Source organism: Hetaerina americana, unplaced genomic scaffold, assembly GCF_022747635.1.
Source record: "Hetaerina americana unplaced genomic scaffold, ioHetAmer1.1.p SCAF_10, whole genome shotgun sequence".
Taxonomy (NCBI): Eukaryota; Metazoa; Arthropoda; class Insecta; order Odonata; family Calopterygidae; genus Hetaerina; species Hetaerina americana.
In genome coordinates, this window is record NW_027286070.1 from 5,120,763 (window position 1) to 5,147,068 (window position 26,306).

The window sequence follows — 26,306 nt, forward strand, 5'->3', positions numbered from 1 at the left end:
ATTGTGAAAATTAGAGAAAAAAATGTTCTAGTTTAGGAGATATTGTGAAGTACTTTGTGTTTTCTCGTGTGAGGTGACGACTGAGGTGAGGTAATTGGGCCCTGGTTACTAAACTAGGCCAGGAGCATGGGGTAAGCGAAAGACTGCTGAAAGTACATGTGTAGCCTAATGTGTAAGGTGAAAATTAGAGAAAAAAATGTTCTAGTTTAGGAGATATTGTGAAGTACTTTGTGTTTTCTCGTGTGAGATGACGACTGAGGTGAGGTAATTGGGCCCTGGTTACTAAACTAGGCCAGGAGCATGGGGTAAGCGAAATACTGCTGAAAGTACATGTGTAGCGTATGGTGTATTGTGAAAATTAGAGAAAAAAATGTTCTAGTTTAGGAGATATTGTGAAGTACTTTGTGTTTTCTCGTGTGAGGTGACGACTGAGGTGAGGTAATTGGGCCCTGGTTACTAAACTAGGCCAGGAGCATGGGGTAAGCGAAAGACTGCTGAAAGTACATGTATAGCCTAGGGTGTATTGTGAAAATTAGAGAAAAAAATGTTCTAGTTTAGGAGATATTCTGAAGTACTTTGTGTTTTCTCTTGTGAGATGACGACTGAGGTGAGGTAATTGGGCCCTGGTTACTAAACTAGGCCAGGAGCATGGGGTAAGCGAAAGACTGCTTGAAGTAGATGTGTAGGTCAGGGTGTATGGTGAAATTTAGAGAAAAAAATGTTCTAGTTTAGGAGATATTGTGAAGTACTTTGTGTTTTCTCGTGTGAGGTGACGACTGAGGTGAGGTAATTGGGCCCTGGTTACTAAACTAGGCCAGGAGCATGGGGTAAGCGAAATACTGCTGAAAGTACATGTGTAGCCTAATGTGTATTGTGAAAATTAGAGAAAAATATGTTCTAGTTTAGGAGATATTTTGAAATTCTTAGAAAATCAGCTGAGATAACCCTTTGCCGTGGGCCAAGTTCAGTGTCGTGTCGTAGTCACTTTTAATCGGCCCTGGCTACTAAACTAGGCCAGGAGCATGGGGTAAGTGAAAGACTGCTGAAAGTACATGTATAGCCTAGGGTGTATGGTGAAAATTAGAGAAAAAAATGTTCTAGTTTAGGAGATATTGTGAAGTACTTTGTGTTTTTTCGTTTGAGATGACGACTGAGGTGAGGTAATTGGGCCCTGGTTACTAAACTAGGCCAGGAGCATGGGGTAAGCGAAAGACTGCTGAAAGTACATGTGTAGCCTAATGTGTAAGGTGAAAATTAGAGAAAAAAATGTTCTAGTTTAGGAGATATTGTGAAGTACTTTGTGTTTTCTCGTGTGAGGTGACGACTGAGGTGAGGTAATTGGGCCCTGGTTACTAAACTAGGCCAGGAGCATGGGGTAAGCGAAATACTGCTGAAAGTACATGTGTAGCGTATGGTGTATTGTGAAAATTAGAGAAAAAAATGTTCTAGTTTAGGAGATATTTTGAAATTCTTAGAAAATCAGCTGAGATAACCCTTTGCCGTGGGCCAAGTTCAGTGTCGTGTCGTAGTCACTTTTAATCGGCCCTGGCTACTAAACTAGGCCAGGAGCATGGGGTAAGCGAAAGACTGCTGAAAGTACATGTATAGCCTAGGGTGTATTGTGAAAATTAGAGAAAAAAATGTTCTAGTTTAGGAGATATTCTGAAGTACTTTGTGTTTTTTCGTGTGAGATGACGACTGAGGTGAGGTAATAGGGCCCTGGTTACTAAACTAGGCCAGGAGCATGGGGTAAGCGAAAGACTGCTTGAAGTACATGTGTAGCTCAGGGTGTATGGTGAAAGTTAGAGAAAAAAATGTTCTAGTTTAGGAGATATTGTGAAGTACTTTGTGTTTTCTCTTGTGAGATGACGACTGAGGTGAGGTAATTGGGCCCTGGTTACTAAACTAGGCCAGGAGCATGGGGTAAGCGAAATACTGCTGAAAGTACATGTGTAGCGTATGGTGTATTGTGAAAATTAGAGAAACAAATGTTCTAGTTTAGGAGATATTTTGAAATTCTTAGAAAATCAGCTGAGATAACCCTTTGCCGTGGGCCAAGTTCAGTGTCGTGTCGTAGTCACTTTTAATCGGCCCTGGCTACTAAACTAGGCCAGGAGCATGGGGTAAGCGAAAGACTGCTGAAAGTACATGTATAGCCTAGGGTGTATTGTGAAAATTAGAGAAAAAAATGTTCTAGTTTAGGAGATATTCTGAAGTACTTTGTGTTTTTTCGTGTGAGATGACGACCGAGGTGAGATAATTGGGCCCTGGTTACTAAACTAGGCCAGGAGCATGGGGTAAGCGAAATACTGCTGAAAGTACATGTGTAGCGTATGGTGTATTGTTGAAAATTAGAGAAAAAAATGTTCTAGTTTAGGAGATATTGTGAAGTACTTTGTGTTTTTTCGTGTGAGATGACGACTGAGGTGAGATAATTGGGCCCTGGTTACTAAACTAGGCCAGGAGCATGGGGTAAGCGAAAGACTGCTTGAAGTACATGTGTAGCTCAGGGTGTATGGTGAAAATTAGAGAAAAAAATGTTCTAGTTTAGGAGATATTGTGAAGTACTTTGTGTTTTCTCGTGTGAGATGACGACTGAGGTGAGGTAATTGGGCCCTGGTTACTAAACTAGGCCAGGAGCATGGGGTAAGCGAAAGACTGTTGAAAGTACATGTGTAGCCTATGGTGTATTGTGAAATTTAGAGAAAAAAATGTTCTAGTTTAGTAGAAATTGTTAAGTAATTTCTTATTTTTGGTATGAAAGGGCGACCCTTTGGACTGCACTGGGCCCTGGATGCTACATTAGCCTATGGATGTGGTTTTTATGCCTATGCCGTGATAGAGCAGGGATTGCCGAGTGTTTTTGGTGATTTTCAAGAAAGGTACTTCTGTAGTTCAGCAGATATTGTCGAAAACGTTTTCGTTAGGACCTCATAGTTTTTGATATGAAAGACGACTTCCCGCTTGGGCTACCTTCAGTGTAGAGTTCATTCTAGGGCCCTATATCGTTTACTACATAATTCATCCCGGTCTTACAATTGCAAGTGGTTACAGGGAGTCTCACTGGGTTTAGTGTGTCCGTTGTAGTCGGATTATTGCAATGGTTTAGGGGATTTACTTAGTTACGTCGTGCAAAAATATTTACGTTGGTATGACTGAAAAATCCAGAGCTCCAACGGCCGGTGGATAGCCGTGGGCTAGCTCGTCGTGGGCCAAGTTCAGTTAAGTTGCACTTTAACCACATTAGCTGACATTCGCGAAACGAAAAGCGTTCGAATGAAGTATCAACTGATCGTAGTGATGAATTATCAGGATGGAACCGTAGTTGGCGATTACAATGTAATCGTTACTGTTTTTCCGACACATTGATGAAGTTTCTTTCAATTAATTGCATTCTATGCTTAGATATGTGAATCGGTTCTGCTGCGTGTGTAGTGTTTTTAAACAAAGTGTTCGGTGATGTTTTCCTAAACTTGGTATTGTAGGCTCGAATGCTTTCGTTCCAGTTATTCATTAATGGGAACGTTAATGTGACAGGGTATGTTATTTGATTTTTTTGAATAACTCGCCTGTGTATTAATTTTGATTATTGAGTTTTCGACGTAAATAATTTTAACCATGCTTCTAATCCTTCCACTCCCACTTTCTGTTTAGGTCTTGGTGACACAAGAAGTCAAAATGTATTTTCCTATAGGATGGCCTAAAGTGCTAAGTGTACCCCAGTTGGGCCTTTGTTCAATTCGTCAAGTAGTTTGCAATAGGGATAAGCTGTTACTTGCAATATTGACGGACGATTCATTGTCAATATGGTATTGCAAAGTGAGTATTTTTTCGAGCTTATGATCTATGTAAACTTACAATGAGTTTAAATTCTATCGCTAAATTAAATTTAGACACCAAATCATGGAACATATAATACTGGCATGATATTCTAGCTACTAATGAAGAGAGTTGCTTTAGTTAGCAGTTGCATTAGTTAGAAATGTTTAAAGTAATAATACTTGAACAAAAGGAATACTGGGATTGCAATAACTCTGTGGTATTTCTTTTTTGTATTTATTTCTTATTGTTACTCACCACACTAAAATTTGAAACGACCCGAGTTACCTTGTATTAACATCTTGAAATGACAATAATGCTAATGCTTTTCAATATGGGTTGTGTTTAGTTTTAAAATGTAAATTATTACCTTAAAAATACATTTTTATTTTAAATTCTGTGCCTAAAATCAATATCAAAATATTTCTATACATATGTTATGTTGTCATTTTTACAGCCATGTGTACCAATAGTTTCTTATCGTCGATCTCAAGAATCCGTAGATGATGTTGGTATGAATGAACTAGTGGAATGGAGACCAGATTCATCTATGCTTGTTGTTGCAGTAAGTTATGCTAATACTTCATTGTGTATAGTACCTCCTACATATTTGATTGAGAACCGCGGAAGCCAATCTCTGCAAACTAATTGATCTGTTAACACTCGTCAACAACTTCATACATTTACTTCAGTGACCGTTAGATTATTATATTTTATTCATTATTCATATCATTTTATATAGCTTAATATTTTTATTTGATTTTTTTTAAGTGAGAAGAAACCATAACGGTGTATTAGGCACGAGTATTAATAGGTAAATTTGTTTGAGACCAAATAAATGTGACAGAAGTATCGCGACTTGGTTTTGTAAAATATTGGTAAGGTGTTACTGTTGAAAGTTTAATATTATTTGTTGAATTAAATAACGGGGTAGTGTTAGTAATATGAGTTAGGTACCAGTTTTTTTAAACCAGTTGATGTGTTAGTTTTTCACTAATTACTCAGAAACATTGGAAAATGGAATAGTTGATTTCTCTGTCAAAGGTGATAACATTATAAGGATGTCATATTATATACTAAAATTATTAAAATATCATTAAACTTTGCTGAATATCACATTTTTGTGGTCATTTTTCCTTGGCATAAGTCTCTATCTATTCTTAATTTTCAAAATATATTCGGTATAAGTTTATTTCCTGTTGCTTAGCTGTTTTTCATGCATATGTATTTTATACAGGCATAATTTAATGAAAGTATTTAACAATTTATTGATTACAAGTATTATTACCTCTCCAAAATTTTTCATCTTGTTGATGTCATCCCTTTTCCTTTTAACATGTGAATAATCCTTTTGCACCCCACATACCTCTGAAATATCTCCACATAACAACACAGTGCTTTTCATCAGTTTTCCCAACCGAGTTTATCATTTAATTATCGAGAAGTCACTTTCCTCTGATCTGTAATGCCATTTTGCCATCTTCTTATCTCTAATCTATGTAATAATATATCCCAAAGCCACTGCATTACTCTTCATCCTCAATTTAACCATTGTAATATTTCATCTGCTGTCAGAGCTATCTCTTTTTAAAATCTTTGGTTGTATACATTGTGCGAATTCTTTTTTAATCGTATAAAATTTTTTTCATGGGCTTTTTTTTGTGCTTTTTAAAATATCAAAATATTATATTCTCTTTACGTACCATCCTTTTTCTTAAACTTGAATTAAATGAACACAATTGGCAGATATGATCCTAATATAAAGTGGCTCCAGGCAAGCTTTGCTAATTAAACACCCGTCCTAATAATGTATTTAACCATGATGTGGTATAATAAATAGTCTTTGCATCACACTCTATTTTAAACTTATGCGTGCAATCATAATGGTAATAGACACACGAATTGTTTTTTATCAAACCAATGTTTCTGTTAAACTGTCAAAACTTTTTTAACTTAGCCATTTATTCTTAATGAGTCATACTTTGCTATCTCTTATCTGCTGTAATCTCTTTATTAGCCATTTGCTGAGTTAGTCCAACTTCACTTATAAGTGATCCTATCCTCATGGATTCCAAAGTATTTTTCTTGGCTTCATTGTGTACACTCTGCATTTCTTCTTCCCGATGAATACTTCTTTGTTGGTACTCTTCACTCCCAACTGGATTTATTGAGACTAATTTTATACCTAATAATAATATTTTTACTCTCCTGCTTCATAGTCACTGTCTTCTGTTGAATTTTCTTATCAATTCAACCAGTGTAATCTAACCCATTCGCTTGACTATATTTCTATTAGTTATTTCATGTATGTATAATGTTGTCAGCCCCAGTGACGGTGGGGTAATATCCTTGCCCTCACCCAGGTTCGATTCACACCTAGGTGGATTTTCCTCCATCTAGAGCATGGGTGTTTGTATAATTGTTTTCAATGTAGTGTGTAGGGGTTGGATGGGAGGAGGAGCTAAAAAGTCTCAATCTTGCCCCAATTAAAAGGCGATAAATAAAAAATAAATGAATGTTTATTAAAACACAAAAATTTAGCCAGTGTTTCAGTCAAGTGACTATGCTGACCAGAATGGCTGTAAAATTCTCGTTGTTTTTCATAAAAATTGTATGTTGGTGAAATTCTGATGAAAAATGTATTCATCGTCACCCTTCATGGAAGTCCCCTCCCAAATATTCACCCTCTCTCTTCAGTCAATTACTGTTTAACTATTATTCTGCTAATTTCATGCCATGTAAACAAAATATCCTTACTCCCTATTCTGAGCAGATATATATATATTTGATGATTTCTGGCTGAAATTTGTGGAAGTTCATTAAATGAAGAACACAATGTATTTTTCTACTAAGAACAGTGAAAATATACATTGTGTTCATCATTTAACAGCCAGATAAATGCCTGCTCTATTGCTTTGAGGTTGATTGGAGTGAGACAAGAATTCTTCCCTGATTGAAGTAATCCCAATCCCAAAACAAGGGGGATCAAGATGGTGCAGGGGCTAATGTACTGGCTTCCCACCCAGAGGGCCCGGGTTCAAATCCCTGTGGTGTTGAATATATTTCAGAGGTATCTCGATCATTACGTGAGGTGCTTTGTGGAGGGCACTTTGAGTGAGTACCCAATCCATCCAATGGGACGTTGTTTAGTTGTGGACCCCTTGGTGCCTTTCGTAAAGAGTAGGCCAATGTCGATGCTGGGTTTCTCTCCATCCTTCATCCTTTCTTGTCCATTTCCTATGGCGCAAATGACCTCAGCTGTTGGTCGCCTCCCCTAAATATAACAACCCCAAAACAAGCCTCGGAACACAACACTCCCTTTGATAAATGCTATATTGTGTCCATTTTGGTATCCCGCCCACCCTCTGGCCCTTCACTTAAAACCTTAAACAATAGAGCAGGCATTTATCTGGCTCCTGGATTCCTGGAATTACCCAGTTATAAATGTTAGACATTAATTACTCCAATCTTAACATGTTTTTATCCCCCCTCTGCTCCCAAAACCTTCCATATTATTCTCAGGCATCTAAAAATTACCCTCCCAACTCTTCTCCTCTCAAACCTTTCCCCACCTCTCCCTTCCATGCATCATCCCTGGCCCTTTCTAATATAACATTCTCCTCAATTTCTCCCTTCTCATCCTTGAGAAAGGTGGCTTGACCACAAAAAATTCAAAAAATGTGTGGCTCTCTGTGTTTTTGTTTGCTAGTGCGAACTTGATGTACATTCTTGATAACTACTGGTACATGCAGTACAGTATCTAATTGAGATATACTTCTCTACTCATACAAGAGGAGCTGTCGGAAACAATAAGGACAATAACTAAATCGGAATGAGATAGAGAGAACATACTAGGCTACTTCTAACAAAAAAGAAAAATGCTTTCCTCCTCCAGCAAGCTAACATGCAATTATATCTAATCATTCTTAGGCAAAATGACATCTAAAATTTATTTGTTGTACACTGCATTTCTCTAATTTTATTTGTCATTATCTGCCCTGCTTTTGTATAATGGGGCTGATGAGACATTTTCAATATCATCTCTGAAGAGACCTGCATTCAATTCATGCAAAAGATATAATCCACGAATAAACATCTATACCTTTTTTCCTAACCTAGTTCCTTCAATACACTTCTCAGTTTATAATGACAACGTTTAACAGATTTAACTCATCAATGCCGCACATGGTAAATTAGTCAATAAATCCAACTTCATGAGGATCCCATTCATTGACAGCAATTTCTAAATGAGGCCGACTAGAGAAAGATAACATTACTCTTTGAAACTTTTCATCACATTTCCCCGATTCTCATGTAATAAATTTTAATTTTTATCCTAACTTCTCTTCCCAGGAGAGGTCATGAAAGGGAGCAATACAATCATGAAAATATTTTCATTCTAGACTTGTAGATGAGGGTTAATAAATGAAATCAATTCTTTGTGGAATGATGATGCTCTCATGCCAGCCAATGATGTTTTGTAGAAGTCCTCTCTCTATGGGGTCTCTTGCAGGAAACAGATCGGCTCTGTATTGTTCTTTGTTTGAGAGATTGGGGCAATAGGAAGGTGGAATCAGAGGAACTTTGAAAATAACTTCTTAGTTACTTTGGTTGATTTCTGGGGATGTTGGTTTTTATGAGAAATCACTGTAAAAATCCCTCGATTTAATTGATTTTCCCAAGTTCATTGTCAGGATTAATAAAGGCTTGTTTTTTTGGGTAGGATTATTGATGCTCGGTCGAGATTCAGTTCAAAGTAAAAGTTACTTTTGAATGAGGTAAATAGCCTTTGGACTAAATGTGGCATTAAATGTTCAAATCTTTTTTTTCCCTTTGTGTAGAAAATTGAGATTTATGAAATAAAATACCTTTAATGCTTTGATTTTAATTCCATTCATTTAGTTTTAAATCTTTGAAATGACATAGGCCAAGTTACAGAATAAGACATGAACTATGCAATGTAACATTTCTGGAACCGTAAATGATTATTTGTGCAGTTATATGTGAATATGCCTAAATTAAGGTGCTTAATAGTTCAAGGGGTAATGTGAAAAGTTTTCAGACTTAAGCATTATTGTTATAAATGGTAGTTTTTATTATGGTAGTATGATGGTTAAAGATGTTTGGAGAACACATAACTAATTTTGGCTGCACTACTAAGTCTCTCATAAAATGGTAAGAATCACATAGAACCAAATGCAACAATAATCTATTTTTCAACTCATCATCCTGTCAGCCTTCATTCATTCCATCCGCCATGGTTGACTTTCTCGCTCACCTAACTTCCTCACCCAACATACACCCTTTTCCAACTGTCTTTGAAATAGCATTGCCGTTCGTAATGTCCTCCATCCGCAGTTCATGCTTCTTCGAATTTCTCTTCAGAATTTTCTCCCCTTCACTACCATGCTTAGGGCCTTGAACTTGGCAATATATTTTCCCTTATGCTATCCGCTATTCCTACCCAGGAATAATGTGACTAATGGCATGCAAGTAGATGCATGTCATTGCTAGTAAATGCATGCAAATAATAATAACTAGATGGCATGCAAGTAATTAGAAATAACTGCATAAATAAAAAAGAGCGCGGGAATTGCCTACTATTGTCGCCAATAATTAAAGGTGGCATTTCTTAAGTTAGCTCCACCGGCACCCGATTTAAAAATAAATTCCCTCATTCATCACCGCTATATATACGGCTAATTATTTTGATTTGTCTTAAAAATATGACGACTCTGTAAATCAGAGATGGATTCATAATTTGCTCATCGCCTCAATTAAACAAATATAAAATACTATGGAGGTCCATATGAACTTCACACATACTTTGGAATCTCCGGAGAGAATGAACAGAGCAGAAATCTAGACTTGTTGCATGGAAATGCAGAAGATCGAATAAGACTGATGAATAGTAAGGCGAGGTAAAATACTGAAGATGAGAAAAGGAAGAGGAAAAGGCAATATTCAGCAAACCAATGAGGAAAGGAAGAGCCAGACAGATTAAGCACATCTTGGGACAAGAGATTAGTCGGGGGGATCGAGATGGTGCGGGGGCTAACGTACTGGCTTCCCACCCTGAGGGCGCGGGTTCAAATCCCGGCGATGTTGAATATTTTTCAGAGGTATCTCGATGCCTACTTGAGGTGCTTTGTGGAGGGCACTTTGAGTAAGTACGCCGTCCGTCGGACAGGACGTTAAGCCGCGGACCCCTTGGCGCCTTTCGTAAAGGGCCAATGCCGATGCTGGGGTTCTCTCCACCCTTCATCCTTTCCTATCCATCCCCTATGGCGCAAATGACCTCAGCTGTCGGTCGCCTCCTCTCAAAACTACTACTACTCCGTATTCACTAGTGAGATACGCCAATTTGCCGACGATGCAGTGGTTTACCGTGATATCCGTAATCCAGAGGACACAGCAGCTTTATCAGATGATCTTAATGTTGTACAACGCTGGCGCCACACTTGGCAATTAGAATTAAACTTAAAAAAGTGCATATTGGTGAATTATAAGAAAAAGAGCAATTCCCTGCCGAACGCCAACTGCATCGGGAATACCGAAATGTAACGTGTAGAATAGATGCAGCACTGAGGCATTACCCTCACTCTCAACCTCTCCTGGGTGAAACACATACGGGGAATATTTGGCCAAGCTAACAAAAAATTAGGATTTATTAGAAGAGTACTGGGTAAATGTGATGAAAAGGTTAAAGAGAAGAAATGTTATTATTCGCTGGTTAGGCCTCATATAGAATACGCTTCTAGTATTAGTGGGATCCTTACGAAGTTGGACTGATTGCCGAATTGGATCGTGCGCAGCGTAGAGCAGCTAGATTTGTAAAACATTCCAAGAAACTGCGGGAGATGCCGCTACAATAAATTTTGATGGAGTCATCCGCTAATATGCATTACAATGCAACAATTTCAGAGTGTTAAACAAAGGAAATGATTTTCACTCCTTGAAATTGTTGCGTTTTATGGTAAAACGTTATGATAAACTTTTAGCGTTTCCAAAATATTAGAGCTAGGCTGGGAATCACCCACGGAGCGAAGGTTAATTTCGAGGTAGGGGTAAAAATATTCGGGTCAAAATTGGTCTGGTGTGTTTTCACCCCCTACCACACACCCAACCGGTGGCTTGCAGGGTACTAAAATATCTATTCAAAATTCAAAGGATATTTAGAACGCATTTGTTCATAGCGATCGTCAAAAGTCCAACTTTTATGACCAGTATGTGGATCCACTTCGAATGAATTATTCCTATTCGTGCATGTGGCATTCAAATCCAACGGGTCACCGCTTTTGCTAGTTCTGTGACAGTGAAATATGGCACCGTCGAGATTCGCATCGGCTTGTTCGAAACCCGAGGCTCTCCGACTCTCCGGTATAAGGTTTTTTTTCGCGCGAGATGTGAGTAAATGACCGAGACTGATTTTTTGTCCTGCGGCTCTCCCGGTTTCTACTTTTGTGCCATTCGTGCTTGAATCACTTGTTTGGTTGACGTATCGTTCGACAGGCCAGGTGCTGTGAGCCTGTCAGTTCACTTGATCTTCTCACTCCGGCACCCAAGTGTGTAAGAAATATTGTTTTTAATTATTCTTCCGCGGTGTAATATATGAACAAAACACGGTCAGTCTCAATTGATTCCTCATCGTCAACGCAGCCGACCGTGTTATATGAAACAATTAACATCGGAGAAAATACTGTTTAAAAAAAGCAATTTCTCCTTTTGTTTTTACCTCGAAGTTTATGGCCTCCCTCGTGAATTTCACCTACACCCCTTCGTTTTTGTTTCGTCGAGGTTGTAGGAGTTGGTCCCCTTGATAACCTTAACGGCTAGAGTGAGTGCACGAGAGCAATAGAATGAAAGAAAACATTGGGGCATTGATGGACGAGCGTTATACGTGACAATGTACATACTGTGCACCAGTGCTGCACAGTCTTTTTCCATCAAGAGGCCGCAAAACAAGCATTTTCCGAACTTGAAGGTCGAATTAGATAACTAGTAAATATTGAAGTCACTTCGTGCGAGTGAATTATTTTATGACACTAGTAGATATATTGATTTAGTAATAAACACGTATTTGATTGGATTTAATGACATAATTAAGTGTTTTTAATTATTTAAATGCCAAAGAAAGTAATTATAATTTGAAAATTTGATTGTCGGCCGATTAAAAAAATCCACTTAAGCGGACCACCGCACAAGAAGTGAGCTGATACAATTACGCATGCGGTGTGCGAAGCCAACTGGGATATTATGACGCTTTAACGAAAAATGGGAAAATGCGTGTGTGGTAATGTTCTGAAATACGATGTTAACGTAGCTCGAATATATTGATTTTGCAAACTTCTTTATACTCGTACAGTTGTTTTTTAAATATTGTTTGACGGTATGGCTCGATTAAATTTTCTATAAACAAGAGCCTCGTAGAATGAATACGAAAGTAGACCTACGGAAGACTGAGAAAATCACAATAGAAAGATAATGCGATAAAATTCGCATTCAAATTCAGAATCAAATAAAATGGTGGCCGTTTAGCATTGTCATGTGCCTTAGAAATTTTTCCTCCCCCAATAAAAAAATATTTTATTTTATCGCATGCCTCAGACCCGATTTGAATCCAGCGAATTGTATAAATATATCTGGGTTTTCATTTCTACAATTTTTTGGTACATCCATCATATTTGTTTAGAAATGTACAACTTTTAGGTCTTAAAATTTTCTTTTAATGTATCGAGTTTCAAAATTTTCAGGAAATAAATGCATTACTATTTAATTAGCTGTGTATAAGGTGTTGTTGAATTCGTTTCAACTTAATCCAATGCAATCTGAAAGTGAGGATATTCATTGGTGTATCGTACATTAGGGTAATTTTCGGGTTTGAAGACAAATTTTGGCAGTTGAAAACGCTGCATTTCGAAACGGGTGGTCTGGCCGTTAATACCAGATGGTTCTTAACTTTGCGTCGATGTGCTATGTCGAAGCGGATTGACTGACAGTTTCGAAAGATAACATCATGTTTCAGGTGAATGTTAGTTTTAATTCAGCGAAAGAAGGATTTTCTCCTTGTAAATAATCACGCTCCGTGACCACTCGATCAACAATAAATCGGTTGGTTGGTTCATAAAAAAACTTTTGGCCGTTATTCGACTGTTAGGGAGCTAAGTAAGGATATTAGGAAAAGATCAGTGAAAACTTAAACATGGTGTATACTATTGTATGGCTCGGAAACTAAGTCGTTAAGGTAAGAGGATAAGGATAGATTTGAGTCATTGCGGGTGGGAAGGAGGATGGAAAAAGTGAAGGGGACGTAAATGCAAACGATCGAAGAATCTTCCCCTCAATCACAGACGTCGTCATCCCATCGCCCGTCAAATTGCTCTGCATCCATCTTTCCTGCCCCCTTTCGATTTCTCCCAACAATCCCCTCTTCTCCCACCAAAACTAACACTTCCTTATTTGTTTTCCTTTCTGCCCATTTCCCATTCTTCTCCACACCTAAATTTCAAAAGCTTACAATCTACGCTTATCAACTTTAGCAACCCTGTTTTCGCGCTGTACAAAACCACGTTCCATATCCAAGTGTTAACGAGCCTTTCCTTTGCAAACTTATCCAACGACTCTGTCAAACTATTCCATCCTCCTCGTGAAAGCTTTTTGCTAAACGAATTTTTTTTCTCATGCCCCGACTACTTTGGTCCAAAACACCTCCAAAGTAGGTAAACATACCCACCTGCTCTAGTTTTTGCCCTCCTATTTTAACGTTTAACTTAGCCTTTCTCTCTTTCTGAAATCGTATAACCTGTGATTTATGTATATTAATTGTCATTCCATATCTGTCGCACTGAATTTCCAACGCGCCCAACAGTGATTGCCACCCATTGGCTGACCGGAAAATTAAAGCTTGATCATCCTAAAACCTGATTTTATGAATTCCCAACCGACCTCCATTCCTATCTCCAGCTCTTCCCATGCCTCTTAAATCATTTCCTCCACAAATACGTTGACAGCGAAGGTGACAATGGGCACCCCTCTCTCACCCCTCTTCCTAACACTGTCCATCCGGACTCACCATTCGCCACTTACACCCGAGTACTTTTGAGATGTGTACTGGTTGCGGGCAAGTCTCCTATCCCGTCAGTCTACGCCCATTCAATTTAATTTATTCTGTCTAACGCCTTCTTAAAATTCACGAAACAAATCCTGATCATACTCAATCTTTCTCTCCATTAGTGACTTCATTCCCATTGTGAGATAGCGCGTTCCTCTCTCCTTGTTGAACCCAAATTAATCACCCCGAAGTATTCATTTGCTCTTATCTGCACTCTGTTATTGATAGTTCACTTTAGCTGCGTGTGATTGCAAACATTGTTCTAATCCTATAATTTTCACATGTGCATACCTTTCCTTTTTCTGGGATAAGAACACTCAACTGACGATCGACTCACCAAATACCTCCATCATGGTTAGTAGTAGTTTTTAGAGGAGGCCATGGATAGCTAAGGTTATTTGCGCCATTAGGGATGGATGGGAAAGGAGGAAGGGTAGAGAGGAACCCGGCGTCAGCATTAGCCTACTCTCGTCGAAAGGCGCCAAGGGGTCCGCAGCTGAACGTCCCATTCGACGGACGGCGTACTCTCTCAAAGTGCTCTCCACATAGTACCTCAAGTAGGGATCGGGATTCCACTGAAATATCTGCAGTCTACAGGATTCGAACCCGGGCCCTCTCGTTGGAAAGCCAGTACGTTAGCCACTGCACCATCCCGATCCCCACCTGCCTCATAAGTACTACGAATTAGTTCATACATGTAGATGGTCTTCCCTCCAGCGTTTGCTCAAACGTTTTAGTAGTTCCGCGCGAATGTTGTCTACCCCACGGCCTTATTTGATTTCAATTCCCTTAATGCCCTTTATGTCTCGCCATCGAGTAAGCCTAGATCTAAAGTGCCCTCATCCATGGATATCCACTTTCCATATATAATCTCGCTGGCCTAATTTCATTACCATGCAGTTTATATTCCTTCAATCTCTCTTTAATCGTTTTTGTTTCATCTTTCATGGTATGTACGGATTTCATTTCTTAAAACCTGAAAGTAATTTCGCCTCTATATATAGCGCACCAATCTTCATGCTGGAAGGAATATTCAAGTATTTTTTGAAAGCTCACAAATAACTCAGCATCGCAAAACTACGCGCCCCTCGTATGGTTTTTGCCTTCGCGTCTACCGCATCGAACTTTGAACGCTGAATCCCGTCGCATACTGCGTTTTATTTTGTTTTTTTTACATATAAAATTATCCGAAGGCGAGGTTGTCCATTGAAATTGAGGTTTTTGTGATTCCGGCCGCGTTTCAGTCTCTCAAGACGACCTTTTGAAATTTGTTACGCCTAAGAGACATACGTATTTACAAGAATATATTAAGATATTACCACTCGCGAGAAATCTCAACGAACCGTTTCCAGTAATGAGGAGTTTCATTTGACCACATGAGGAAAGAGTGAATATCAGTTTAAAAGGAGGGAAGATCTTAAATAGAAAAGATTCATATACACCATCCTGTATGTAAGTGGCATAGCTGAAGACATACTCTACTCTTAGCAGTTACGAACGCGAAGAAGAGAGACGAACTGCGCGGACCATTGAACAAAAATTTGAGAGGACGATTCGCGAAGGGCTATATGCATATGGAGTACGGCCGTGGAAGGCGCCGAAACGTGTACATTCAGGAAGGAGGATGATAGGAGATGATAAGCCTTGGAGACCTGGGCGTGGAGGACAATAGGAAAAAAATATCATATGAAATACAGCGGGCTGACTTTGAGGTTGGATGGGAGAGAATGAATGCTTATGACGGTAATAGATGGATTGTTGAATGGGATGGGGGTAATTGGAAGAGAAGAACATACCAGGTGATGGATGCAGGACAAGGTAGGGTACAATACCACCATGTGACCGGCACAAAATTGGGAAAGATAGGGCCTCGGACGGGCCTTCCCAAAGGCAGAACTACAATTAGTGGTTGATTTGGTCATGTTCTGGTTATAGGCTGGTATGAAATAAGCGTGGCCACGCGGCTGGTCGTGTAGCAGGGGTGGAATCTTTGATAGAGAGGGTGAATGGTTCGAGAAAGAGGAGGAGAGGGTATGAGGACCAAGGAAGTCGCGGGAAAATGGGGCCGAGGAGAAGAATGCGATCAAGGTGAGGTATAATGGAATTCTGAGAACTTAACAGAAGAATGAGTGTGATACGGACGCGGCGATAAGAAGTGCTTATGCCAAGGTGGAGACAGGACGAGAGAAGTATGAAGGCCATCGGGAAAAGATAATAAGCCCAATGGAATACCTTTAAAATCAGGCTTTGTGACTCGTTTCCAAAGTTGAAAATAAATTTGGTTGATGATCCACCGGTTATTTGTTGAAAGTTGTTGAATACGATCTGATACACTCGATAAGGCATGAGCGACCCATCATCAGGTACTCAGGAAATAAATTCCGAGCAGATATGAAATGAACGCGAAGTGGTTGGAGGGAACCCGGGAGATTTTGACGGGGAGGGGGGTTGGAAGGAGGGACAATTAGGAAGAGAGCGTGGGAAAGGGAACGCAGCACGCCATCAGTCTAATTTCCGTGTTCCATGACGATCTCTAGTCGCCCCCGACATGTTTTAACTCAGCGTGGACGGGAGACCTCGTGGTCTGTTAAGAGCTCGTTGAGATGGGATTTTCAGGCTGGTTGTGCGAGAAGTCACAGGGCGGGACATTTCTGTTTACTCTGCCTTTGAAATCCCTTCCCAGTCGCCAAACGTGATTGGTGTCACGGTAATTGCGCGTGAGTTAATAACATCCTGATTTTTCTAAAGGATCGCGCTTGACCTTGCAGAAAAATTATCTGCGCTACTCTTTTCATAAAAGCCGAATAAAAAAATTTTAAAATTGAGGCTTCCGCAGCTGGTTTTTTCCATCGTAATAGACATATTTGGGAATTTCTGCGTCCGTAAATAAAAAAAATCGATGTTTCATTCCGCTTACTGAGAGCGTCATCTTCAGCATCCGAACTTTTCCCTCATGACGATCCCAGTAAGCGGAGTGGAAAGTCGATTTTTTTGATTTAAGAACTCAGCAACACCCGTGAATATATAATACGGTACTAATGGATAGATTTAAGGTATATTTGATAGTTCTTTGTAGGTAATTGTCGGCAATTTTCGTAAATACTTCGTTATTTTCCTCTCAGGTTTCATTACTGCCGATCAATGTCGACGTCACGGCGTCGGTGTCAAAGTAAAATTAAGTAATTTCACCTTAACGATGACGCCGTGACGTCGAACTCGATCGGCAATAATTGAATCCGAGCGGAAAATTACCTGAGTGTTTGATGATGAGCAGTGCATATCACACTATTCCACGAAGTAGGCTTGATAGCATCATTAATACAATATATATGACAATGGCTCACTCCCATCCACTCCCGCCCCTGTGCGTCGGTAACCTATTACAATATTGTGTCCTTGTGCAGCGTTCCTACCCGATGATAATGTCTTTACGGGAAAAACTAGTTATTTTCATCATGATGCTCAACCAAATTTGTTTTCAATATTGTGACGAAATCCCGTATCCACGCTGCAACGCCTGAGTTTTACTTTTTGACTTCGCCGACGACCGCGCGCATGTACGTATCTTCCTGCCCGGCTGGTTCTCAACCACGACCAAAAAGACAAATTTGAAAATAAATACTAAAATAAGATGTGTGGTGTATTCAGTTCTCTGTAACGGTAAATCGAAAAGAGAGGATCGCAGCCGCCTCTTCCTTTGCTGAGCTGGGACCTGATCGTCGTGGCGACTGGCTTTTGGGGGCTTGACGGGTCATGGGTCAGTGGCCATGATGTTTCCCGCGATATCCTCCTCGTGAAATTCGTTCTTTTCCCTTTTATGACTTATGAATTAAAACGCCTGAGTGCGCATACGAAATTCTAAATCAACCGTAATCGGTATAGATAATGGGATGTCTATCCATATTTTCCAAGCAATGGAATTTAGCCGGAGAAATTCGTAATCATAGCGAGCCCGATTTGAACATCGTACCCGCATAGATATACATGGAAAATGCCCGGAGGCTCGAAGAGATACCAGTGAGGCTATATCCTGGTAAGGTACAAATTTTGGGACAACGCAATGAAATTCGCAAGGTTACGCGAGAACGGGAGTGTGGATTCAGATCGTAGTTTAGTGCTATTAAAGTCAGATTAAGGAAGATAAAACGGGGAAGACGGATGAGGGAATGGAATGTTGAAGCATTAACGGGCACAAAAAGGAATGAACACCAGGAGGCAGTGGAAATATTTATGGGTGAGGTCAGGAAAACCCGTGTATTAGATGAAAAACGAGAATATAACAAAAAGGGAATATGCAAAGCGGAAAGTGAAACTATTGGATCAGTAAATAGGAAGATGACAAGAAAACCAGGAGTAAAAAGGAAGGACATTGGTGAGAAGATTAAGGAGATACATCAGAGAAGGGAGAGGAACAATTTAAAGACAGAATTTGGCAAAAGGAGGTACAAAGTGATTAGTAATTAACTGAGGTGGGGAACTGATTGGGTGAAAGAAGCATGGTGGAAGACAGTGCAAGGATATGGGGACTTAACAGAGGAGTTTAAACAAAGGAAGGGTTACGTGTTTGCGTTGTACAGGGAGGTGAAATCATTGTCAGAAAGTGAGAAGGGAGGATTTGTGCGTGCTTTCAAAGATAAAGCTGGAAAGCTTTTAACTAATCGAGGACGGGTTCAAGAGAGATAGATGTATGGAATTTATAGAGAGCATATGATGTATATTGGCATTCAACCGTTCTTGGTAGGTTTTGGATGAGCGAAAACTGAAGAACGAAACATTTCCTATAACAAAAATGATTTGGCGTCCGAAAGTAAAACAAACCCCTCTTTAATTCCGCAGACTTCATTCCTCCCTTCATTCAGGCCGGTCGGTTCAATTTTCATTTCTTCCTCATTTGTCGATTATTCTCCCCTCTATCACAACTTCAGCATTCCATTGCGAATCTGCCTCTTGCTGAATTCTCCCAACAATCCTCTCTCCTCCCCCACACTACCTAGCACTTCCTCATTTGTTTTCCTTTCTGTCCACTTCACCATCTCCACCCTTGACCACACCCACACATTTCAAAAGCATCTACCTACGCCTATCGTCCTGCTTCAGTGAACATGTTTCCGCGCCGCACGAAAACATGCTCCAGATCAAAGTTTTGACGAAACTTTTCTTAGCTTATTCAACGTCCCCACCATCAATTCCCCCGCCTAGTAAGAACTTTGCTTTGCGAGATTCTTCTTCTTATATCTATAATATTAATATTATATGTGTAGCTTTGTTTTCCTCCTTTTCTAAAACCTCGTAGCCTTTGTTTTGTTAACGTTGATTCTATTCCATTACCTATCACACTGACTTACCAATGCACTCAGCAGAGTTGGCTATCTCTTGTCTTATTGACATACGAATGCAAAATCATCCGCAAACCTAACTGATTTTATGAATTCCCCTCCGCATTTCATTCCTATGTCGAGTTTTCCCATGCCTCTTTTACCATTTAAGCATGGTCTTTCTCCTCTTCCTTCCGCTTTCCATCCGGACTCTCTACCCGCCACTTGCACCTGAGCAGTCTGTGACGTGTACAGATGGCAGATATGTCTCCTATCCCTCCGATCGACTCCTATTTTCTGCAATACATTCATCGATTCCACCCAATTTATTCTGAGTGTACTCGCTGTTCCTCTCTATGAAGTGTCCTTATTACTGCTATGGTATCACGCCTGCCTCTTCCCTTCCTAAACCCAAACTGATTATCCCCTAAGTAATCATCTGCCCTTCTTGCCATCCTCTTATTCTTGACGTGGGAATCACTTTAGCTGCATGCGAAATCAAACTTATTGTTCCGTAGTCCTCACATGATGTATCCTTTACCTTTTTGGAATAGGAACTAATACTAACTAATCTGACAAAATATACCGGACAAATTTCTACTTCGTACATACTATAAATTAGTCCATAAAAAGTCTTCCTCCAACTTTTCCCTAAACTCAAAAGTAGTTCCGCGGGGATTTTTTGTATCCCCATGGCCCTATTTGATTTTATAGTTTCGTGGGGAAGTTATCCTTCATCAAAGCATTATTTGGTTTGAAATCCTCAAATTCCCTTTCAGTCTCACAAGTATGTCAGGTTCTAATGCATCCCTATATATATCCATATTCTCAATGTCCTAACTTGCTGGGCTATTATCTTAACCGTATACTATGTAGATCCTTTATGTTTTCTTTCCATCGCCCTTGAATATTTCCTGGGTCTATTAATGTTTGGAATGAAAAACATATTATTTTCAGACTCGTATTTAATGCACGTAGTGTGCACGAAATTTCCTCCCTTATTCCTAGAGAGTGCTTTCATCCTCCTGTGTGGTGGCGAACCCATTTCACCCTTCCTGTATGAAATGTCTATGTCCTCGCATCGTGTCGTCCTCCACCACCCTTCTTTCGCCCTGTTAGTTTCCAGCCTCAGTTGATGTATCTATTTGTACTTTAGTCTACGTAATTTTTTGTGTCGATTTTTCAATTTCCTTCTCCCGTCTCTTTTCCTAATCATCTTGCTCTAGCCCATGGTTTCCTTGTCCTTTCCCTATTTACTGTTACAATATTTGAATTCATGGCTTTCCTTATCTCTTTTATCAGAGATTACCATGCAACAATTTCAGAGCGTAAAAATCATTCGCCTTGACTGGGACTCGAACCCAGATCCCTCAATATCCGGTCGAGTGCTTTAGCCACTTAAGCTACCGAGGCGTCCTCTTAAACTCTGAAATTTTGGGGCTTTGAAAGGAACTAGATGTTATGACGAAATACCGTACATACAATGTCACATGCATTTTGCAATGTTACATGCAATTGTTGCATTAAAATGCACATTAGCGGATGACTCCGTTAAAAGTTACTGTTGCGGCATCTCCCGCAGTTTCTTTGGAATTTGTCAGAGATTACCATATTTGTTCTACTGTCTTCGGGTTCTAAAAAATAAATTTTCCACTCCTTTCTGGCACTCCTTTCTTGTTGCCCATGTTAATGCTTCCACATTCCATTTCCTCACCTCCCTTCCCTGTGCTTTCCCTTTGAATCTGACCTCACTCCTCATTAGGACTGTACAAGTATTATGACCTAAACCCTCATCAGTTCACGGTGAACTGTACGAATTAATTACGCTATTACTAAACCTGTGCCTAAGCCGTAATATATTCTAACTGATCTCTGATTCCCCAATCATTTTCAACGTATAACTTTGTCCGTTGTGGTATTTTAATCAATTTTTCTTCATGATAAAAGCATTCCTCCGGCAATACTGTGTTATTTTTTTACCCGTGGTCATTCCTGGTTCCTAAGCAGTAGTCCCTGCGTCGCTAACATTTCTTCCTTAGCCCACCTCCGTGTTTCAATCCCCAATGACTATAAAATGTTTCCTTCCAGGGACAATCGAATTATTTCCTCGAGACTCTTAAGGTACTTAAAATATTGAAGAAATAATATGATCCTGTCCTAATTTTTTTTTCAAACAAGCGTGCAATTTGAGGCGAAGGTGTGATAATACGGTTGTGCATTAAGTAGGCAAGCAGACGTACCCCGCTGACAGCGTTGAAATTCGCTTTCTGTTTATTAATAAAATAAGTGAACGTACCGTATGCGTTCTATATCATTGAACATTGTGCTTTTCCACTTCATATCCAATGCGGTTTAATAAATCTAAGGTCCTTCAATTACAGCCGAAATTTTGAAACGTTCAACACCCCTACTACAGGAAAAAATCATACATCCAAATTGAAAGTACTACTGAAATGAAATATTAGCATATGCTTACCTCATAAGTAGATATACTATAACAATAACGGATTTGAGATTTGTCGAAGCTAATTAATATTAATATGCCTATGTTTAAATTACTTTTTAGTATAAATTAACCATAGGTTCGTGCGGAAAAACTGAAGGTTTGACTTAATTTAGAAGGAGTTAGAGAGTTTTACCATTGGCAGCTGTCTCTTAAGTCTCTGATTCGAAACAATGTGATTGTTTCCCCTTCAGCGGAAAAGAATGTTAAAGATAAAATTTTTTCACTGTTTTCTGTTATTCCTTAAAATTTGAACCTCGTCGATCTGCTGAAGACTTCGTATGCAAAACGGTAGAAAGCCCTCGTAGTCGCAAGAATTCTCTTAAAAACGGCGACAACTTTCTATTCATTTTCAAGGAAAGTCATGAGAAAATTTCCGAGAGAAAAAGAAACCCGAAGTCTTTCTTAAAGTGAAAGGTAGGGAAAGGATTGAATTTTCTCATTTTTCAGGGGCAGTAAAGAAAAATGGGTAAAATGTTATTCATAGTACGGATTATTTTATGGTCATGAGGATTCAATAGCCAACAAACCACAGTAATCTATCTGAAGGTTGGTTTGTTAAGTAATGGTAGATCTCACCGTGCACTTCGAGAAAGGAACTTAAGTAACCTGGGTTGGTAGTTTTTAAATAAGTGGAGCCCGTTCCTCATTCCATGTGCTGCATTTTGGTTACGCGGGGAGAATTGTTCCCCTAAAAATTACGCGCAGCTGAGGGTGTCCAGAGACGTTCCTCAGGCTCGAACCCGGGCTTTCCACTCAGGAGATGGGTAACGCTTCAATGTTCTCTCAATTCGCAATCGATCCCTCAAATGGAAGAGCCATTTGCCGCTCTTTTATTTGAAGACGTGAGCCATTTGGACGACGTTTAGGGAGGTAGAAAGTAAGAAGAACTGAAAAAGAATATGTAGGGGTTCTGACAAGGGCATAGATAAGGGTACATGCGATATGTCCTTAATTAGTACGAGTATGCGACATAAGGACCGTGCAAAACCTAACTAACCTTTAAAGTACCAGTGGTGATGCTGTGTCACTTTTACATTAAACATTTGTCCTTCCAACGTTATATCGTGATATTATTTTGATATTTTCCGAAAGAAGTGCTTCTTTATGATTCCTATCTCACTTGCCATGACTCGGAACTTATTTCCTCAGCGAATACCTTTACAGGTGTCGTCTGTGGCAGAGAATGAATTATGCCATTTTAAAGGAATTGCAAATGGGTTATTGAGGGTTGCCTGAACCTCACGAATTAGGGGATTTATTTCTCCTCGTGTTTCGAAATTTAGCAGCTATCATAATGGTCAGTTCAGTCTTTCACCCGTCACGCTGAACTACCAACTTAACAATGGAGGTTTTTGTTTACTGGAGGGATTTTATTCTCTCACCACTGCTTCGTGCGCCATCATTTTGCAGCATCTTAGGGCGCACGAATCCGATACAACGATGAATTTGGGATTTGAAGAAGGCATTCGTATATCTTTCATCGGCCATAGTTTTTCGGCCGAGGTTTATATCAGCTGATTAAATGTGGGACGACTTTGAAGTTCGTAATACAGTACCTGTAATTGCTGTGGGCCGTCCAATATATATTTCTCTGAACTGAATACCTTTGATAGATTGAAACATATTTTTTTCACTCCGCAATGTTAATTTGAAAATATTGCTTGAAACTAACAGCACACACTGATGAGAACGAGTATTCCTAAAATCCCACGGAAACGATGGAAATGTATAATCTTTCTTCCAGTTTAATCAGACCCCAAAACAGACATTTTTTACCTGCGGCGTAAATTTAATCAACTAATGAAGAAGTACTAGGCATGGTGGGGACGTAGCTAGCGTTGTCCAAACGTCCTAGGGGGAAACATTTTGTGTCCGAAGTAGCCTGGTGTATTATCAGCCCCTGCCACACACCATTGCGGTGACTTGCAGGGTACCATGTACGTGAGTCCTTCAATAAGTCCCTAAGAAAAAATATAAACCAAATTAATGTGGGTAGATTTTTTTTTATTTTTCAACTTAATCTTTTTTTTAGTTGGATACACTTTTCCCAGCGTTCCTTCAACATTTTTAAACCGTAGGATTTCAGGTTTTCAAAATAGGTATCTGCGCTGGCCATGTCGGTCGACGTGAATCGTTTTCCGCCGAACCATTTTTTTCAAGTTTGGCAATTTTAAAGAAGTCATGGGGGGGAGTTAAATATGGTGAATCCCGTGAATGTTTCAATAATCAAATTTTAATTTCATAATTTTCACCGTCGAACCTGCGCAGGCGTGCACCCAAGCATTGTCTTGATGGAAGATAATTATTTCTCTGTCAAACGAGGACGTTTTTTCTTGACTTATTCGCTCAACCGGTGCAGTAACGACGCATACTCTTCTCCATTTATCGTTTGTCCTCTCAGCAAGTAATCGCTAGAGATGATTCCGTGTGCATCTCAAAAGAACTCTGGCCTTCACCTTGTCGGCCGATTTTACCGTCTTCACCTTGTTCGGAGCCGGATCATCGTTAGAAAGCATCTGTTTCGACAGTTTTTCGTCTCTTCTGGAGTGAGGTAATGTATCCATGTTTCGTCCACCCTTTCGCATGTATCAACCTATAAACTCGTCAGAATTGTTATTGAAAAGTGCGCAACCAGCCTCCTAGTCAATCATGCAATGCCGTTTAGTTTCCAATGAGAGAGCAAACGGGGCGCCCATCTTTCCGAGATTTTATTCAAACCCAATTTTTCGTACCAGATTGAAAACACTACCTTGTGATACGCCTGTGACCTCAACTATTTCGCAAACTTTTAATCGTCGTTCACTTAAATCCATATCGTGGATTTTGTCAATAATATCGGAGGAAGTCACTTCCAGTCGACTCCTGAACAGTCTTCATCGTTCGTGGATGTACGGCCACGTTTAAACTCATTTACCCAATTGTAAACAGTCGCTTCATTATTGAGAGAAGCCGGAAGACCGAGCTTGCTTTTCTTGGTAATAGGGGGCCGAGAGTCAAATTTACTCTCCATAAGGCCACATCAAAACAATGATTGGTTTTATTCTCTTGACGTGAGAGCGAGAACATTTCAAACGAAGTTCTTTTATTTGATGAAGTTTTCTCGGGTCTTCCACTTGGTCAGGGGTTCCATATTGGCCGACGTTTTCGATGGTCGACTCATGCATCGTCCTCAGGGTAGATACTTCAGTTTAAAAGGTTTTTATTTCCGTAAGGTGGACACATTACAAGAGATATTAAATACAATGGAAAACTTAATAAAACAATACGGAAACCCCGTTTTAGGATATACTCCTCTTCGGGGTGGAAAAATTAAATAAAGGAAAGGCAACAAAGATGGTAGCGGTTGCGGAAAATCGAGGTGGAGTTTCAGTTTTAAAGATTTATATTTCCGTAAAGCCCAGTTTTACAAGAATTGATAACATAAACATTGAAACATAATATAAACAATACGAAACCCCGTTTTAGGATGTACTCCTCTTCGGGGTGGAGTTTTCAGTTCAGTTTTATAGGTTTTTATTTCCGTAAGAACAGCGTACATAAAATATATGGTGGAAACATAACAAAACAGTACGGCAACCCCGTTTTAGGATAACTCCTCTTCGGGGTGGAAAAATTAAATATGGAAAGGCTACAAAGATGGTAGCGGCTGCGGGAAACGGGGTGGAGCATTTAGCCGTCTTATATACCCGAGCCCAAGAGTCAGGTGACTCGTGATTGGTTCGTGGTGGAGGAGCTTCCCGGTTGGTCGCCATCAGCACGATGGTATACCTCTTTTCTTTTTATCCAACAATGGCAGAAAGAAAGTCTTTAAACTGAATTCTTGGCGCCACCGCTCAATATATTTTCCGAAAGCGGAGATAAATCGCTGTCTCGCACCCGAAAACGGGAGATTCGCTAGATAAAATTTTAATCCTCTACTGTAGTTGGCCCAGGACGTTAGCGTAGTATTTGTTTGATCAGAGGGAAGATAATCTATCAGCAGAATACCTTTCGCATCACAGAAAACTGAAGCCATCGCCTTTCCGGCTGGCCGTATTGCCTTTGCTTTCTTTGGTGGTGGCAAATCAACATGTTTCCACTACCTTGACCGCTGTATCGTCTCCTGGGTATAGTAGTGAATCCACGTTTTATCTGTGGTGACAAATAGGCACAAATGAATCTTGTTGGTTGCTCATAAAACGGGTCGAACATTACTAGAATATTTCCATTCAAAAGCGTTTGTGATCCTGCATCAAGAGTCGCGGAACCCATCTTGCAGATGATTTTCTCATCCAATACTACTACTAAAATATGATATGACCGTTCAGATGACATCCCCATGGCTTCAGCGATTTTTTGCACTTTTGGTCAGCCATCCTCCGTGACCATTTTATGCACTTTTGCAATAATTTCTGGGGTAGTGGCATATTTTGGTCGACCACTATGCATCTTCTTCTAAGCTGTCCCAACCAATCTTAAACTCGTTTGTCGTTTGGCAACAATTGAATATGAAGGAGAAGAGTCCCTAAGGAGTGTTCTGAAAGTCGGCATGAGTTTCCTTTGCTTTCATACTTTT

At 39.7% G+C, this 26,306-nt stretch overlaps 1 protein-coding gene across 1 annotated transcript in view; it reads left to right on the plus strand.

The window, feature by feature from the left end:
* Positions 1 to 3,288: 3,288 nt before the first annotated feature.
* The window catches only part of Rich (Guanine nucleotide exchange factor subunit Rich), a 74,010-nt gene continuing 50,992 nt past the window's right edge, over positions 3,289 to 26,306 (plus strand). The window contains exons 1-3 of the mRNA XM_071598775.1: positions 3,289 to 3,538; positions 3,655 to 3,819; positions 4,277 to 4,384. Of these exons, the coding sequence (XP_071454876.1) occupies positions 3,679 to 3,819; positions 4,277 to 4,384 (249 nt within the window). The 5' untranslated portion in view covers positions 3,289 to 3,538; positions 3,655 to 3,678. The remainder of the gene's footprint in view (positions 3,539 to 3,654; positions 3,820 to 4,276; positions 4,385 to 26,306) is intronic.